This window comes from Podarcis erhardii, assembly GCF_964252035.2.
Source record: "Podarcis erhardii genome assembly, chromosome: 8".
In the NCBI taxonomy this organism is placed as follows: Eukaryota; Metazoa; Chordata; class Lepidosauria; order Squamata; family Lacertidae; genus Podarcis; species Podarcis erhardii.
The window spans coordinates 45,860,982-45,876,591 of record NC_138499.1 but is presented as its reverse complement, the minus strand read 5'-3'; the positions used below and the strand labels follow the sequence as shown (position 1 = coordinate 45,876,591).

Genomic DNA, 15,610 nt, shown 5'->3' with positions numbered 1-15,610 from the left:
ACTATGTAGTATAATAATTAAAACAATTGATTTTTAATACCTTTTGTACATTTGCTATTTGCATAGTAATATGATTGCTACCTCTTGGTTCTACCACTCACCCAAGAACAGTTTAATTTTGACCTGACTTATTTCAGGAGCCTGAAAAAGACATCAATAAAGACCGCTTCATCACACATCACATTTTTAAAAATACGTCTAAAATGTGTTAAGTTTACACTTAAAAATGTAATATGTGGATGCAGTAGATGTGTATTTGTAATCAAATACACCTTACTGTCACACTAATCAGGGAGCACAGATTGGTCACAGCAGCCTGTTAAGTACTCGATGGCAATGCGAATCCAGGTTTGCTGCCTTGTAATGTGTGAAATGACCCTAATGGGGATCTGTAGGTGGAAGTGGCTAAGTTGCAATTAGAGAAAGGGTTTGCACTTACACAAACACACTTTTGTTGTTGTCACTGTCATGGTGTGTGTGGTGCACCTCTTCTTTACAACTGACGAGCAGGGACAAAGGAAAAGGGGGGTTTGTTGAGAAGATTGATGTATGTGGATGGTATTTGTGAATAGATGCAGGCCCTCAAAGAAGATTATTTTCTTTTGCTCCAGCTGGTCATCATCTTCTTCAGCTGTGACAGAGTGCAGGACAGAAAAGGTGCAGCGCAAGCCCTAGGCCTTGACTGGAGGTTTTTAAAGGTATAGGCCTCTTCCCCAAGCTGCAACTTGCCAGTTTTATACATCAACCCTTTAATAAAGCTTTCAATTCTCAAACAGGAATATCCCTGTACTCCCAAGTTACAGCTGCCTTCTCACAGTCTCCAACTGTGTCTCAGCAGAGAACCCAGGACCTGTATGGGGGCAGGGGTTGCAGCTGAAGGGTTAGCATGTCAGGCCAGTTGTACCATACAAATTCAAAGCACTTGAAATGGACAGTGCTTCCCTCAGATCCTTCCATGGTCAGAATCAAGACTGTTGGCAACTCCAACTACGACTCAAGTTCAGTTATCGCTTCCTCCAGAGCGGAAGGTGTAAGTAAAATTATACTTCTGTGCATTTGTTTGTTTCTTTGTGATGCTACAAACTCTGCAGTTCTACCACAGTCTTACCTTCTTGTAATCTGGGCAAAGGATGAATCTACAAGACCTATCATCCTCCTTCAAGTCTGCAGCACAGAAATGTGTTCTCATGTAGAATCCCTAGCAGTTCTTAAGATGCAGCTTGGACAGTCTTACATATGGGCTAACTGCAAATATGTCTGTCTACTGACCATCCCTAAGCTCAATTCTGATGAAGCATCATTGCACTTCACAGAAACCAGTCCTATGGATCCACCACGTGGACACCTTTGGTGAAGAATACATGCTACAACCATCTCTACTGAAACCCCTTCAATAAGCTGAGTACCTGCAGTTCTGTTTGGAAGAAGAACTTCTGTGGGCACTGTGTGCAGTCATAGATCTTGTCTTCTTGTCCATGGGCCGAAAAAATATGTTGCTGCAACTTGTTGGCTTGAACAAACACTGAAACATTAAAAAGAAAAAGTGAACTTTTTGTTATATCGTTTTATACATGGAAAGGCTTTTTTGTGAACATTTCCTCATTAACTCACAGCAATTGCAAAGGGTACAATTATCCAAGAACCCTGTAATTTCTGATTATACTGTTGCTATAATAGGCACCAGCCACGATTGCTCAGCTCTACATCCAAGTCCTAATTTTCTTTTCTTTGTAAAAGAACTGTGCTTATATGTCTGGTAAAAACATAATCAAATACCGTTTCAATCTCAAACACTAAGAAATGTACCTTTCCCCTTGCCACAATAATTTCAGATTGCACCACAATGTGCTGAACATCAAAAGCAACATTTGAAAATAAACAAATCCTTGCTACTGTGAAATATGGAAGCGAGAGATACAATAGCACAAAAACACCCACCCACTATTTTTATTTATTTATGCATTTGCCCAAAACTTAAATCTAGCAAACTATTTCTATATTTAAATGTGTTAATGTTAAAATTATATCCCACAGCTACTTTGGGGCAATGTCTATAAACGTAAAACACAACTGCAGGTAAATTCTCTTTGGATACTTTAAGATCAACTCTGAGTACACACTGAATGCAAGGGTTTCAATAATATAAACATGTTCAATTTTAATGACTACAAAACAAGGCCCTAAGACTGTGTAACAGTTTACCTAGGAGACATACTATTAATAATTAAATTGTATATGCCAGAGGCAGTGTTTGGGTTGGCAGCACTGACTTCTGATGGATGCCTGGTGCACTGTGACCTAAAAAAAGTTTGCATCTACAATATTAATCTGTATAGGCAGGGAAAGGATTTATTAAAGACGTTGGCATTTAACTTTGACTCCATTCCTAATCATTAAAATAATTCTAATTGAATGCCAAAAAAAGAAAAGAGAAAAGAATTAGAATAGCGTTCTTGTGAGTCATACATTTTAATCACATTTCTCATTACCTTAAAAAGGATTGTATTCCATTTTCCATATAAAACTTGTATTGGTGATTTTTGGTTTTGTTAATATTCTACACACTAAAATAATTTAATAGCATATTACTCATAAAACATCATTGTTTATGATTAATGTGCTGTGTCTATTTACCCCATCAGCAAAAATGGAAAATGGGTTTTTTTATACATTTTACAGGGCCACTGGCTGAAATATTAAAGGATTATTGTTATTATTATTATTTTAATCAGGGAACTTATTTATGGTGAGAACCACAAGTACGGTTGCTTTTCATACGCTTTCTCGTATGCTGTTGTTTTTTAAAAATCCATCCTAAACTTAACTCTTTGAATCACAAGCTGTATTAAGGGAATAAAGGGGGGAAACGCTTACACACACACACACACACACAGAGAGAGAGAGAGAGAGAGAGAGAGAGCGCAAAATCCTGTACAATTAATGCAAAAACTAAAATGCAAAAGAAATGCTTGAAGGAATTATTGAACCCAGATGCCTGACAGGCATACGGTTGAAAGCAAAACTATCTACAGCCTCAGACATCATTACTGCAAGCTGTGTAGTGAAAATTAACTAAATTGTTATAATGCAGGAAAACATGTCTAACTTGAATATGGGAAGGTAATAATCAGTAGCAGCAACTTCAACCAACAGAAGAGAAATCTTACTTTAATTTGGCTCTCGTAGTGGATGCCTGCATTTTATTGGGAATGGAGCTGCCAAACAAGAAGGACTAATACAAAAGTACGAAGGGTCATGTTTTCTTATCAAAGTGCATCAGTGGAGAACAAAAACCCCAAATTGCTTCCCGTTGATAGAGAGCTGTGCAAACCGCTGACTTTCCTCTTTTAGAAAAAAGAAATCCTGCATTTATTCACTATGATTCAGGGTATAATTTGAAGGCGCATTATTGCTGTCAAACATAAAAGGTCTGTATGCAGTCTTTATGGTTTAATTTTCAGCGACAGTTGCAGGTTTATGCTTCTTCCAGTATGTCAGTGTGTTTCGTACCCCTGCCAGGGTGGTAGGGGAGCTTGTCTTATTGGCAACAGATAGGCCTATAAACAGCAAATGCCTGAGGTTTCTCACAACAATGGAAAGGAAGGCATGGTTCCAAGTCATGACTCCTGGAGCATCAATTACCTCGGTTGTGGGGAAGCAGTAACATCGGAAGGGGGCTTGAGGAGGTGGCAGTGCGAAGCTGATTTAAGGTGGGGATAAGGGGAGAGTGGAAGAGTACAGAGGTACAGAAGTAAGGAAAATGCACTTGATAGTTTCTTTGAGGGTATGGTTACCAGATGTCCCCGTTTCCCGGATTTACAAATCTGTCCCTGGACAAAATCCGTCCCCGGATTTCATTTAATGTCCATGGATTTATATTTTAAGTGTTGTAGATTTATTAATAGGGAATGAATGTTGTGTGATTGGTTCAGCAGCACAAGACACATCATATGGGGACTTCTGGCGAGGCAATACGGCGGGCGTCATGCCAGCGAGCAGCTCCTGAAGCCAGCCAGAGCCAACTGCACTACAAGGCTGGCTCCAGGCTGCTGAGACTGCCGCTGCCGCCACCACTGCCGCCACCACTGCCGAGAGGGAACCGGGGACACCTGGCATATTGACTGGAGGAACCACTGACAGGGCCCTGCCCTGCGCAACCCAAATCGAGTCAGGAGCGAGAGCACCCGGCCACCCGGCCAACTGCCCAGTGGCGCTCTGGGGCCAGAAAACCCCTGGAGGCGATGCAGGGAGGAGGAGGAGAGGAGAAGGAAGAGAGAGAAAGAGGAAGGAGAAAAAAAGAGGGGAGCCCCAACCTTGCCGCCGCTTAGGAAAGGTAGGAGAGCACTGGGAGGGCAAGGACATGTGGCCAAGCCCAGGCCTGACCCATGGTGGGTTGCGCTCCAAGAGAGCAGGCTGGGGCCCAGAGGAAGGCCGTGCGACAGATGAGACCACAGAAGAGAAGATATTACTGCTTAATTTTTTTAAAAAAACACAAAACTTATTTTAATAACTTTTTTTTCTCGTGTTTCTTTTAAAAAGGTTTCCCTGGATTCTTTGAAAAAAATCTGGTAACCTTATTTGAGGGAGTACACAATGCCAAGCACATCATTTAGTCACAGCAGAAGCATCACGTGGTAGCTGACGTTATGTGAGGGCAGTTTTCATAAACAGAACGTCAGAGACAGATCTATATAGTGTGTTCAATAGAGGTGTTATGCTGCAAGTAACTTGGTTAAGTGACATGTTATGTTTAATACATAGCTGTAAACTATGTGTGTGTGTTTAAATTCTGAAGTGGGAGGGCCAATCTGGATGAGGTGTCAGCACACATGGAAGGAAGGCTTAATCATCTCCTCCACAGCCACAACTCCTTCCCCAGGAAACTTCCCCCCTGCAGCAGTAAACAAATTTCACATTGGTGCCAATGGGGAGCTTTATTTATCTATTTATTTATTGGCAAAACGTAAATACTGCTTATTGAAAGAAAACGCTAAGAGGTTTACATAAAATGTAAAAAATATTCATTAAAATAGCAATTAAAGCAGCAATTAATAGGAGACATAATAAAATTATAAAAATATAGATAAAAAGCAAGTTTTTTTTTTTAAAAAAATACACATCTATGACTATGGAGACGTTGTAGCTTCTCATTGTTTTCTTGCTTATAGAAAATCCTTTTAAAAGGCGTTAAAATGTTACATATTTGGGTAGGCTTGCTTCAACAAAAAAAGCTTTTAGCAGCTATTGAAAACTGTACCACCCAGACTTAGATCAGATTTGCATGTTTATACCCAAAATATTATACACAATGTGTAGTTTGATGCGCTGTGCTGAATACTTGAGGGATAAACATGGTGAATCTGATCTAAGTACGGGTATATGTAGAAGATCCCCTACCACCTCAAAAGTGGCTTCTTGGGTCAACGTGTGCCTGGTTCTACATGCAGACATGAAGACACAGAGGCCAATCAGCTTAAATGGAGCATGACTTGAGAATGCTCTGCTGAAAACAAGTATTCCAACAGCCCCACAGACACGTGATCTTCCTTTGAGAATGTATGTACATCAGATAGGAATGTAGCAGGATACAATGGGGATTCATCTCACTTTGTGGTTAGAGCAGTGTGGCATGTGGAAGATGAGATACAGTAGAGGGGAGGAAACAGGCAGAAATCGGAACCTTCTGCTCAGCACATGGGGTCTCTGGAACCCACCCTATTGATACGATAAAACATATTGTGTGAGAGTGTGCTTGCAAAAGCAATTCAGGTAGATGGAGGTCCAATCTTTCTGCACACTTGACTTTTAAAATAATTCCTAATCAATACCATTAACGAGCACAAATCTAATACTTGCATGCAAGCTGACCTGAAGTCAATGTCTGGCATAAATGGCACCATTTGAGAATGTGCATGAATAAAACGAACAGTTCCTGAATACTCACCTGTAAAGCAGACTGGACATTTGAATGTCCCTCCCATTCCTTCAAAGCTGTGTTCTATCAGATGGCACTGTAGTTTGGCAGGAGAATCAAATGTCTGGTTGCAGAGCTTGCACTCGTGGTTTAGTCCTTCATCTAGTGGGAAAAAATATGAGAAAAGTTTATTGTCACTTGCGATGCTTGAAACCCAATCTCTTGCTAAAGAATTCCAGGATTAGAATTTATGCAGGATCATGAAAATATACTTCATGTACTAAGCAGCTTTTCATCTTGTTCCAATCAGCAACCGCTACACCTCCCCAAATATTTATTCACTAATTAGAAGTATGGTGCACACATACAATAGCACTTGATACCTGCTAACATAAATGCTGGTGCACCAGATTTTAAGTCAGATAAATATGATAGGTACAACTCAATGGCCTTGACTAGCATCATTCTATCCCATTGGCTATGCCAAAATAAGGGTGGGCAGATATACTGTCAGGCCCCTTGTTGCTATTAACCCCTATCAGTTAATGTGCACCCCAAAAATTAGCACTGGCTTTTCCAAGTAATGGGGGGAGAGAGAGAGAGAGAGAGAGAGAGAGAGAGAGAGAGGGGTCAAACACCTTTTAGTTAAACAGACTGACTGCAGAGTATATTATTATGTACTGTAATATGCAAATTCTCAATAGAGCAGCCAGCAAGTGTACTCACAAAAAATCCCCATCCTAGTCTTCGCTTTCTATCTTGAACTTTCATATGTATCCTTCCACTCTAGCCTTTCCTCTATATGACAACCAAAAATGCTGTGCAAATCCTTGCTACTTGGGTTGGTCTTTAGTAGCAAAGAACTTGCATGTACTGATGATTGGGGGCGGGTGGATAAGAAAATTCAGGATTTTTATTTTTATTTCAATTCTGTGAGCTGTTCTGTTAATTTTTGGTATTACATCAAGGGGGTTGGGGAGTTGTCTCTAAATTTGTATGGTATCTGAAATCTTTTCCTATGACAACTAATTACCCAGTATCTTTAATGCTTGAACTAGTCTCCCCACCCCCCGCTCACCCACAATACACTTTATTATTAATAACTATCCTACTAGCCTCAATGGTCTTTTATTTGTTCAGCTACAGGCAATCCTAGCACCACCAAATTGATCCTAAAACCTTCCCTGCTCTGAGCTGCAGGCCCTTGGTGCCCTCCCCCCTCCCTTCCATCTTAGGCCTACCATTAGTCTTTCTTCCCAACAGTGTTGCAAGCTCCTTTCATTCCGCCATGGGAACAGTGATAGGTTGTCCTACTTAGAAACAGTTGCTAGGTAAGATGCAACTTCCAGCTCTGTTGTACAGGGTTCAATTCCCTCAGCAGATCTCAGGAAAGGTCCTTCTGTATGTCACTAGTGTGTTATACAAATAGTTTGATCTTGCAGGTAAAATCACTATCCGATTAATAAACAAACACACACACACACACACACACACACACACACACACACACGATTGTCCCTGGTACAACATTCAAGCAAGATTAGAGGGAAAGGATTTTTTAAAGCACATCTTCCTAAGCATAGTTTGCTTAATATGACTGGTAGCTATGACTGATATAGAAATGAATGAAAACTGAAGAGGCTAACTACCAAATGAACAGATAATATATAACTTGCAGCCTAAATGGCCATTGGTTGGCTATTCTACCAGATTATATCCATCTAAAACAGGGAAAAGTAAATTGATTTATATTTCTGATGCTTTGGTTCACAGTTACCTGAACTCTAATTTAATCTTAATGTACACATGCACAATTAATAAACTGCTACACTGGCTTCCTGAGCTCTAGCAAGGGATCTAGGTGATGCCTCACTCAGTGGTTGGGAAACAATGCTACTAATGATAGATAACAGCATTTCCACTAGTTACCAACCCCTGTTCTCATGGCAAATGCTCAGGCGAGTCAAAAACAGCACCAGCAATTGCACAGCCTTTAGGCCAAGTACAGTTAACATGGTGCCCAGTGGCCCTGCTGGCTGAGACTGATGTGAATGGCCACAACATCTGTCTTGGCCACTCCTGCTCTAAGCTGTGTAGTCTTGAGATTCTAGATGTGCTTACGGCTTGCTAAAGCTCAACTGTACCAATGTGAGAGGAAGCATTTGTCACTTCCTCCACGTTGATGACAGCGGTTACTTTGATGTCATTACACAGCCAGGGAAGAAGTCCAAAGTAGCTTGTTCTTCTTCCAGCTCATGATCTAGGACAGTTAGATGGACCACTTGGTAAGCATATATGTATCCATAAATTGATTCAGGATAATGCATGGCAGAAATGCGATATATTAAGAACTGTAATCAGTGAGTTTCTTTCTTTCCTTAATTGTCTTGTTGTATTACATATCCTTCCTTTTTTGTTTCCTGAATTTAAACTTTAAAATAAAATTGACTGTTTTTCTAAAATGTAAGACTTATGTTCACCAAGTCCACATTTTAAACAACTACATATCCCAGTAGGGTTGAATACAGATGTTGTTAAGAAGACGGAGTAAATGCCTAGTCCTCACATCAATCCTGATTTTTAATATCTTAAAATTCTGAAATTAATAGTGTAATTGAAGATTAGGCCGAGCAACTAGTATCTGGCCTATGACAGTGGTCAGTAACAGCTGCTTCAGAGGAAGGTGGAAATCCCCATAATAGCCATATTATGCACTGAGTAATCTTAGGAGGGATTTTTTCCCCATGAATATTTGTGTTGATATGCACACTTAAAGCAAGTGGAAAGAAAGGAGCTCAGCTCTGGATCTTTTATCCATCAAGGTGAAGATAAGCAATGCCAACCTCTGAAATGCTAGCCAAATGCAAATCAGCAATGTCAGGCACTACAAAGCAACAGAAAGCGAGGGGTATTTCACAAAGTATTCCTATGGGGGGTGATCGAGGTCCCACCACTCGTTTTGTTGACTAATAAAAGTTTTCACTTTTGTAATTAGAGGGAATGCTACTGGTGAAGATATCTGTCTTTACACCGCCTTAATTATTAGCTTAGGCAGGTTTACTTTTTTTCTTTGTGTATAGAATCATAGAACTGTTGAGTTGGAAAGGTATCACAAGGGTCATCTAGTCCAACCCCCTGCAATGCAAGAAACTTTGCCCAGTGTGAGGTTCAAATCACCACCACCACTACCCTGAGATTAAGGGTCTCATACCCTACCAACTGAGCTATTTGTGATCTATAGTAAGTAAAGGTTTCTTGGACCATATGCAATATTTCTGTAAAGCTGTTAACTCATATACAGTCATTTCCTCGGGTTAAATATGCTTTGGGTTGAGCGTTTTCGGGTTGCGCTCCGTGGCGACCCGGAAGTAACAGAACGCGTTACTTCCGGGTTTCGCCACTCACGCAGACGCTCAAAATGACGTCACATGCATGCGCAGAAGCGGAGAATCGCGACCTGCGCATGTGCAGGTTGCGTTCATTTCAGGATGCGAATGGGGCTCTGCAATGGATCCCGTTCACATCCAGAGGTACCACTGTATTCTCCTCATTTCCCACTTTGATCCGCACTACCTTTTAGGAAAGTAAAAGTGCTATGGGCAGCAACAGCATTGAACTGTGACTGACCCAGTAGAGGAAACACCAAGTGACTATCTGGCCCAGGATGACTGCAACCCTTCTGAAAATACCTTGGTTTTCAGACACCTTTTTTAAAACAATTGACTTTGGAAAGGTCAGCTGCATACACTTCCACAGTTCTTCCACCATAACATTTCAGTTCCTGTTGCTCTTTGTAAATATTACAAGATTAGAAGAAGTGGAATGGTGACTGGAAGGAAAGCAGTTTTGCACCCCCACCCCCACGCCTTCTCTAGTCACAGAAAATCTTAAAATTTTAGAAAATACTGAATGTCACAACTAAACAAACAGACAGTGAAAAGCTACCCTGGCAGTTTACACCTGGGATAAATATGAAGTGAAGTGGAGTGCCAGAACATCCCTTCAAGAGGTCATTCTTCCTCTCTCCTATATCCACTTCAAAGCTACATTCTTTCAGCAAATGTATTAGGGAGGGGATCTTAAAAGTGCTGAACAGCTTAAAAAAATTCAATCAGAATAATCTGCTCTTTAGAAAGGTGGTGGATGACAGTAATTGGAAAATACTGTCTGACTCATTTATTAAAGTGAGATTCAGAGTCAATTGATTTAATAACCATTAGAATATTCTATTAAGGATTTAATAGGTTGGCACGGTCCTATTTTTTATTAAGAGTTATAGGTGAGGAATAAGCAATTCTATGGAATTTCTAGGCAACTGCTTGCATGGATTAAGATAAAAATACAGCTTGCAAATTAGATACCCAGGAGCTGCTGTAGTGCTGATTCACACAACCATTTCCCCCCAGTCAGAAACAAAGTGACTTCTGAGCAGTCATCTCAAGGAAGAGATCCAAGCTGAGGACACTAATTATGGGTTCCTCATGTGCACTGTTGCCAGAAGACTAATTTTTAGGCCCTTTCTCATGTGTGGTGATGGAAAAGAGTGCTGCACGAGGAAGCCATTCACAAGAGCTACATCCATGTGGGGATGTAGTTGGAGATGAATGGATGGAAGTCTCCCCAGAGAGGAAAAACATGAACTGGTTCTTTGGAAGGGGTGGGAGAGAAAGAGGAAGAAGAAGGACTATAATACAATTAAGCTTTCTGGTTCATAGAAAAGAAATGAGTTTTGGATCTGTAGCTTTCCAATTCAAAAAAAGATAACTGATAACAGCAACAATTAAAAACATAGAATACCCAGTTGCCTCCTGTCCATATTACCTATCAGATCTACACCTGCTGAGCATTAGTCTGGTGCTCCCAGACCATTTGCTGAGCCTCTGATCTGATACATATTAAGGTAAGCAGGCTTAATCTTTAGTCCAGTGTGCTACTGCCACAATGAAAGCAAGAGGGGGGGAAACCTAGTGTGGTGAAGTTCCCAAGAATGAGCTGCCTTCATGACACAAAGGGGTCCATACCATGAAAAAGGCAATGGGCCCTGATGACACATGGGCCCAACTCATGGCGCCCAGTTATTCTGTGAGAATGGTTGCTGCGCTAAAGCATAGCGGTGCAGACCTCTGTGTATTGTAGTGTTTCCCGAGAGCTGGAACCCTGATCGCACATGGCTCCAGCTCCAGGGGAAGCTTACGTACATAGACATCTATGTGGCCAGGCTTCCATTTCTCAGATGTCCACATCTAACAGATGAACAAAGGGAAACCACATGTTGTTCGGGTTAGGACAACAGCCACAGCCCTGCTGCCCATTAAATTGCGTGGTGCACCTTCGTGTGTGTAACACGCTGCGGAGGCTGTTGCATGGAAGTAGCAGACTGTATAACAAATAAAGCGGGTTTTACAGCTGGACCTCTGTTCTATTTTGCTTATGTTTGTTCCATGCCTTGGAGCAGCATTTCTCAACCTGTGGGTCCCCAGATGTTGTTGAACTACAACTCCCATCACCCCTGGCTAGCAAGGCCAGAGCTCAGAGATGATTGGAGTTGTAGTCCAACAACATCTGGGGACCCACAGGTTGAGAACCGCTGCAGGGATGATAGATTTTGTGTGCTCTCAAAGTACCATGTTTTGGTTCTGGAAAAATGTTTTGTTAATACATGCCTTGCTTTTCATGTCTAAAGTGGGTGCTAGAACATCAGGAAGCACCTACTAGACATTTCCTGCAATATTATTAGCGACATTTGACAAAACTTTCGCACACATGCATATACTATATTTTAATATTTTTTATGCAGTTAAGAACAGTCAAACATAGATATTTTTTTAAAAAAACAGCTGCAAGGAAATGTAAAATATAATTTAAATTAAACCAAATAAGACTGTTCTCATACAATATTAATCCTAAAACAGAGCAGTCTGCTACTGTGCTATCCCAACTCCAGATTGCTCATCCAGCAACTACCTATCACAGTCAGAAGTAAGGACCTTTGAGTTTAATGGGCTTTTCCTAGATAAGTGTATAGAATTACAGCCTTAAGGTCACAGAGAAGTGCATCATAGTAGTAGAGATGTGCCCCTTCTGTTCTACAATTTTGCAAACTACTTACTGTTGTTGGTTTTTAATGTTCTATTGCCTCCCAAGGATTGCGCGGAGAAGAAGTCAACATACTGCTATGGCAATTATTCCATTAGTGCAAACATTTCAGCTTGCAAGATAGAATGATATCCCCTCTCTTTCCTTGAGTACTGTTGGGCAGGGGTGTGTGTCTCCTGCCACCCCAGAAGCAACTGGGGGGCATGGGGCAAAGGAGAGGAGGGGAAATCCCACTTGGGCCAGCAGAAATCCTTGCACAAGCTTCTGCTACTGGGACTTGATCTGGCCCTATGTCTAGCCGCATATCTTGGCTTTTAAAAGAAGAGCATGAATAGTAACATACCTGCTACACGCACCCTGCAACAAAGCTGTCTTCCCTGTCCACTATGTGCTGATGGGACATTGCACTAGAGTTGCTGGGTGAGACCAATGGGAATACCAGGCAATGGATAAAATGTAGTTGGAGCATGTTGTGGCAATTCATACTGAAAGGTGTCTATATAGTCTCTCTTCTGTTCACCAAGTCTAAGTCAGATGAATACATCTATAGGATAAGGCCCTCTTAATAGCTGTTGGTCAAACTCTGTTTCCTCTCTTTAACTTGGGAATCAAATGGCCTGCAGTTTTCTGGCTCTCCAAAGTGTTCACAGCTGCATCAAACCAACACTTATTTCCCACCCCCACCCGTTTCACCTAGGCAAAGAGCACACATTTAAAGACTTAATACAGAAATTAACATTGCCTGAAGACTTCCAGCATATGCTCATCATTCCTCCCTGATTGTAATGGGCCTTCTGTCATTTACAATTTCTCAAGAATTATCACCCCAAACCCCACAATTCAGGCATATAGCAGCAAGGAAATGGAGATACTAAAATCAAATATACAGCTGGGATTTGCTGGAGGGAAATGTTTACAGTACTGGAAGAATCTGCTACTGCAAAAATGTAGACTAAAGTTTAAATAATTATCAATTCTTTATTTTTGGACATGGAGCAAGCTGGTGGATTTTTTTTTAAAAAAACAACAACAACACTTATCTTATACCTAGACTTCAGAAAAGCATTACAACATACTGAATTTTAAAAACAACAAGACATGGTCCTTCTTGGATCATACCACTTGATTCTGCAGATGGCAGGACATATCTAAATCTCCCCTGTGAGAAACTCCTTGCATGAAGAAAACTAGCAGATCAGGGAGAAGGATATAAAACATTCAGCAGGCTGCACCACCTTGGAATGGAGGTCAGGGAGTGCATGTATGAATACTACTACGTGTAAACAAACAAACAAACAAACAAACAAACAAATCCTTGCATATGGAAAGCTAACTTGCTATGTTTCTGTGTGCAGAAAGGCTTTTTATAAAAACATAGGAAGAACATTCAAACGTGATTTACCCCCTACAGTCTGAAGACAGCGTATGACATGCATTTTCTATACATTTGATTTGATTACAAGTGGGCAGTGAAAACACAAAGACACATAAAGCCGTATTTCATTAGTTACACAATTAGCCATGTAGCTCAATGCAATCCATATTAACTGGCAGAGATCTTTCCCAACCCTGTTACTCAAGTTCCTTTTTTAAAACTTGAGATGCCAGGGACCGAACCAGGGACCTTCTGCATGCAAAGCATGAGCTCTACCACTGAGCTGTGGCCTCTTCCCAAGAAATGCCATGCTGGGGCACACTAATGGTAATTCTAGTCAAGCATTCTGTCCTCTTAACTGCAGACAAAAGATGCCACAGGGAAGATCACAAGCAGGGAATCATCATGATAGCTTTCTCTATTGTTAGCTTCTAGCATCTGGTAGTCAGAAATAGACTGTATCGTAAGAGGGAAATTGGGTATGCATCACAAAGTTACATTACGCTGTTGCCATTGCGCCCTATATTATATGGAATACTCAAAAAATGATCTCTGTATTTCCCTTTCTTTCTTTCTTTCTTTCTTTAAAAAAGTGCAACAGAAATTATTGGTCTGAATTTAGACTTTGAACTAACTGAAGCAGTATGTCTCCCGCTCTCCCACTCACACCAAATATTGGTAACTTAAGTGGAATAAAGTGCCAGTTCCTAGCTCTCAGTTCTAGCAAGACTGAAGTTATAGTAGATGACCCTAGACAAATGCCTAGAGCAACAATTTGTTAGAGGCAGTAGCTCTGCTTCCGCAGCAGACGGAATGGACCTTCCCTCCACAGGGTTGTTAATACAGTGCATGTATTTTTGCAGCTTTTGGAGCCAATAAATTACAAAAGGAAGGGATGGAGGACCTGATGTTATAGAGAAGAAAGAAACAGGGGTGGCAGAAGCAGTGGGAAAGGGCAGGAGAGGATTCCCATGGGATTAAGCTGCATGTTATTATAGTACAGCAGCTGACTGGAAGCCAGGGGCTAGAATTGTCTGGAGGTGATGTATGGGAGATAGTTCTATCTTTGGGTAGAAGAATGGAGGACATGAACTTTGGTCTCTTCCATGTTTCTAGCCAAGCAGGGCAACCTGGGGAACAGGTGGGTTGAGGAAACCCCATTTGGGCTCAGTAAGCCAGAGACAGGTGGGATAGGTAATAAGTGCCTGGGAATTCAAAGATTCATATGTCTATATTGATCTGAAATCTTTAAACATTTTCCCCAAACGGCTTAGATTTGTTTGTGTTATTGGGTACATGTTCTGAGCTTGACATGATTATTGGTTCACTTATATTCAGAACATTTGACTGAATGAAAATTAAGTATAATAAAAAAAAGTTCTGCTAACAATTTTGAGGATGGAAAATACCGTATTTTTTGCTCTATAAGACTCACTTTTTCCCTCCTAAAAAGTAAGGGGAAATGTGTGTGCATCTTATGGAGCGAATGCAGGCTGCGCAGCTATCCCAGAAGCCAAAACAGCAAGAGGGGTTGCTGCTTTCACTGCGCAGCTTGCTGTTCTGGCTTCTGAGATTCAGAATATTTTTTTTTTCTTGTTTTCCTCCTCCAAAAACTAGGTGCGTCTTATAGAGCGAAAAATACAGCACTCAACATTTTTCTTTTGCCAAGTAGGTTCTAAAACATAACAAAAATGAAGCTATTAAAATACACCTGTCATACCCGTGTGTGTGTGTGTGTAAGCTCCACATGCACCCATGCCAAATGTCTTATCCTGCTCTCACTAAAGATAGTTGAGCATTTCTAAGTACATGCATAAGCCCACTATCAATGCTTTCCCTTTGCTGGTATCCATGTACATCAGCCCTTCCCTGTGGGCCACGTGTGTCACATCCCAAACAAGGGGAGGTACTGGTGTGGGAAGTACACTGAATTCCGGGAGACCCATGTGATGCTGAGTTTCAAGCAATATTACTGTGAACTGAGAACTTTGCCTGGTGAATGGCAACCACATCATAAAGTCTGAACCAGGCCGTAGTCAGTGTGGTATCAGGGCTCATATAGTACTCAGAATTACAATGTAGTTAAATTAGGTGTGTGTCTATATTGCAAGCAGCTATTATACCAATTCTTCCCCAGGCACCTTGGATACTGTAGTTCTACGAGGATGTTCAGAATTCTCTAAGAGATTACTCACCTCACTCCAAGAGCTACTACAATTTCTAAG

The 15,610-nt window shown here is 41.0% G+C and overlaps 1 protein-coding gene across 10 annotated transcripts in view; it reads right to left on the bottom strand.

The window, feature by feature from the left end:
* Positions 1-15,610, bottom strand: part of ZNF521 (zinc finger protein 521) — a 291,023-nt gene that overhangs the window by 33,218 nt on the left and 242,195 nt on the right. For all 10 annotated transcript variants that reach the window (XM_081873612.1, XM_081873613.1, XM_081873615.1 and 7 more), the window contains 2 exons: positions 5,945-6,076; positions 1,407-1,522 (listed from right to left, as the gene is read on the bottom strand). In XM_081873612.1, coding sequence (XP_081729738.1) covers positions 1,407-1,522; positions 5,945-6,076 — 248 coding nt within the window. The remainder of the gene's footprint in view (positions 1-1,406; positions 1,523-5,944; positions 6,077-15,610) is intronic.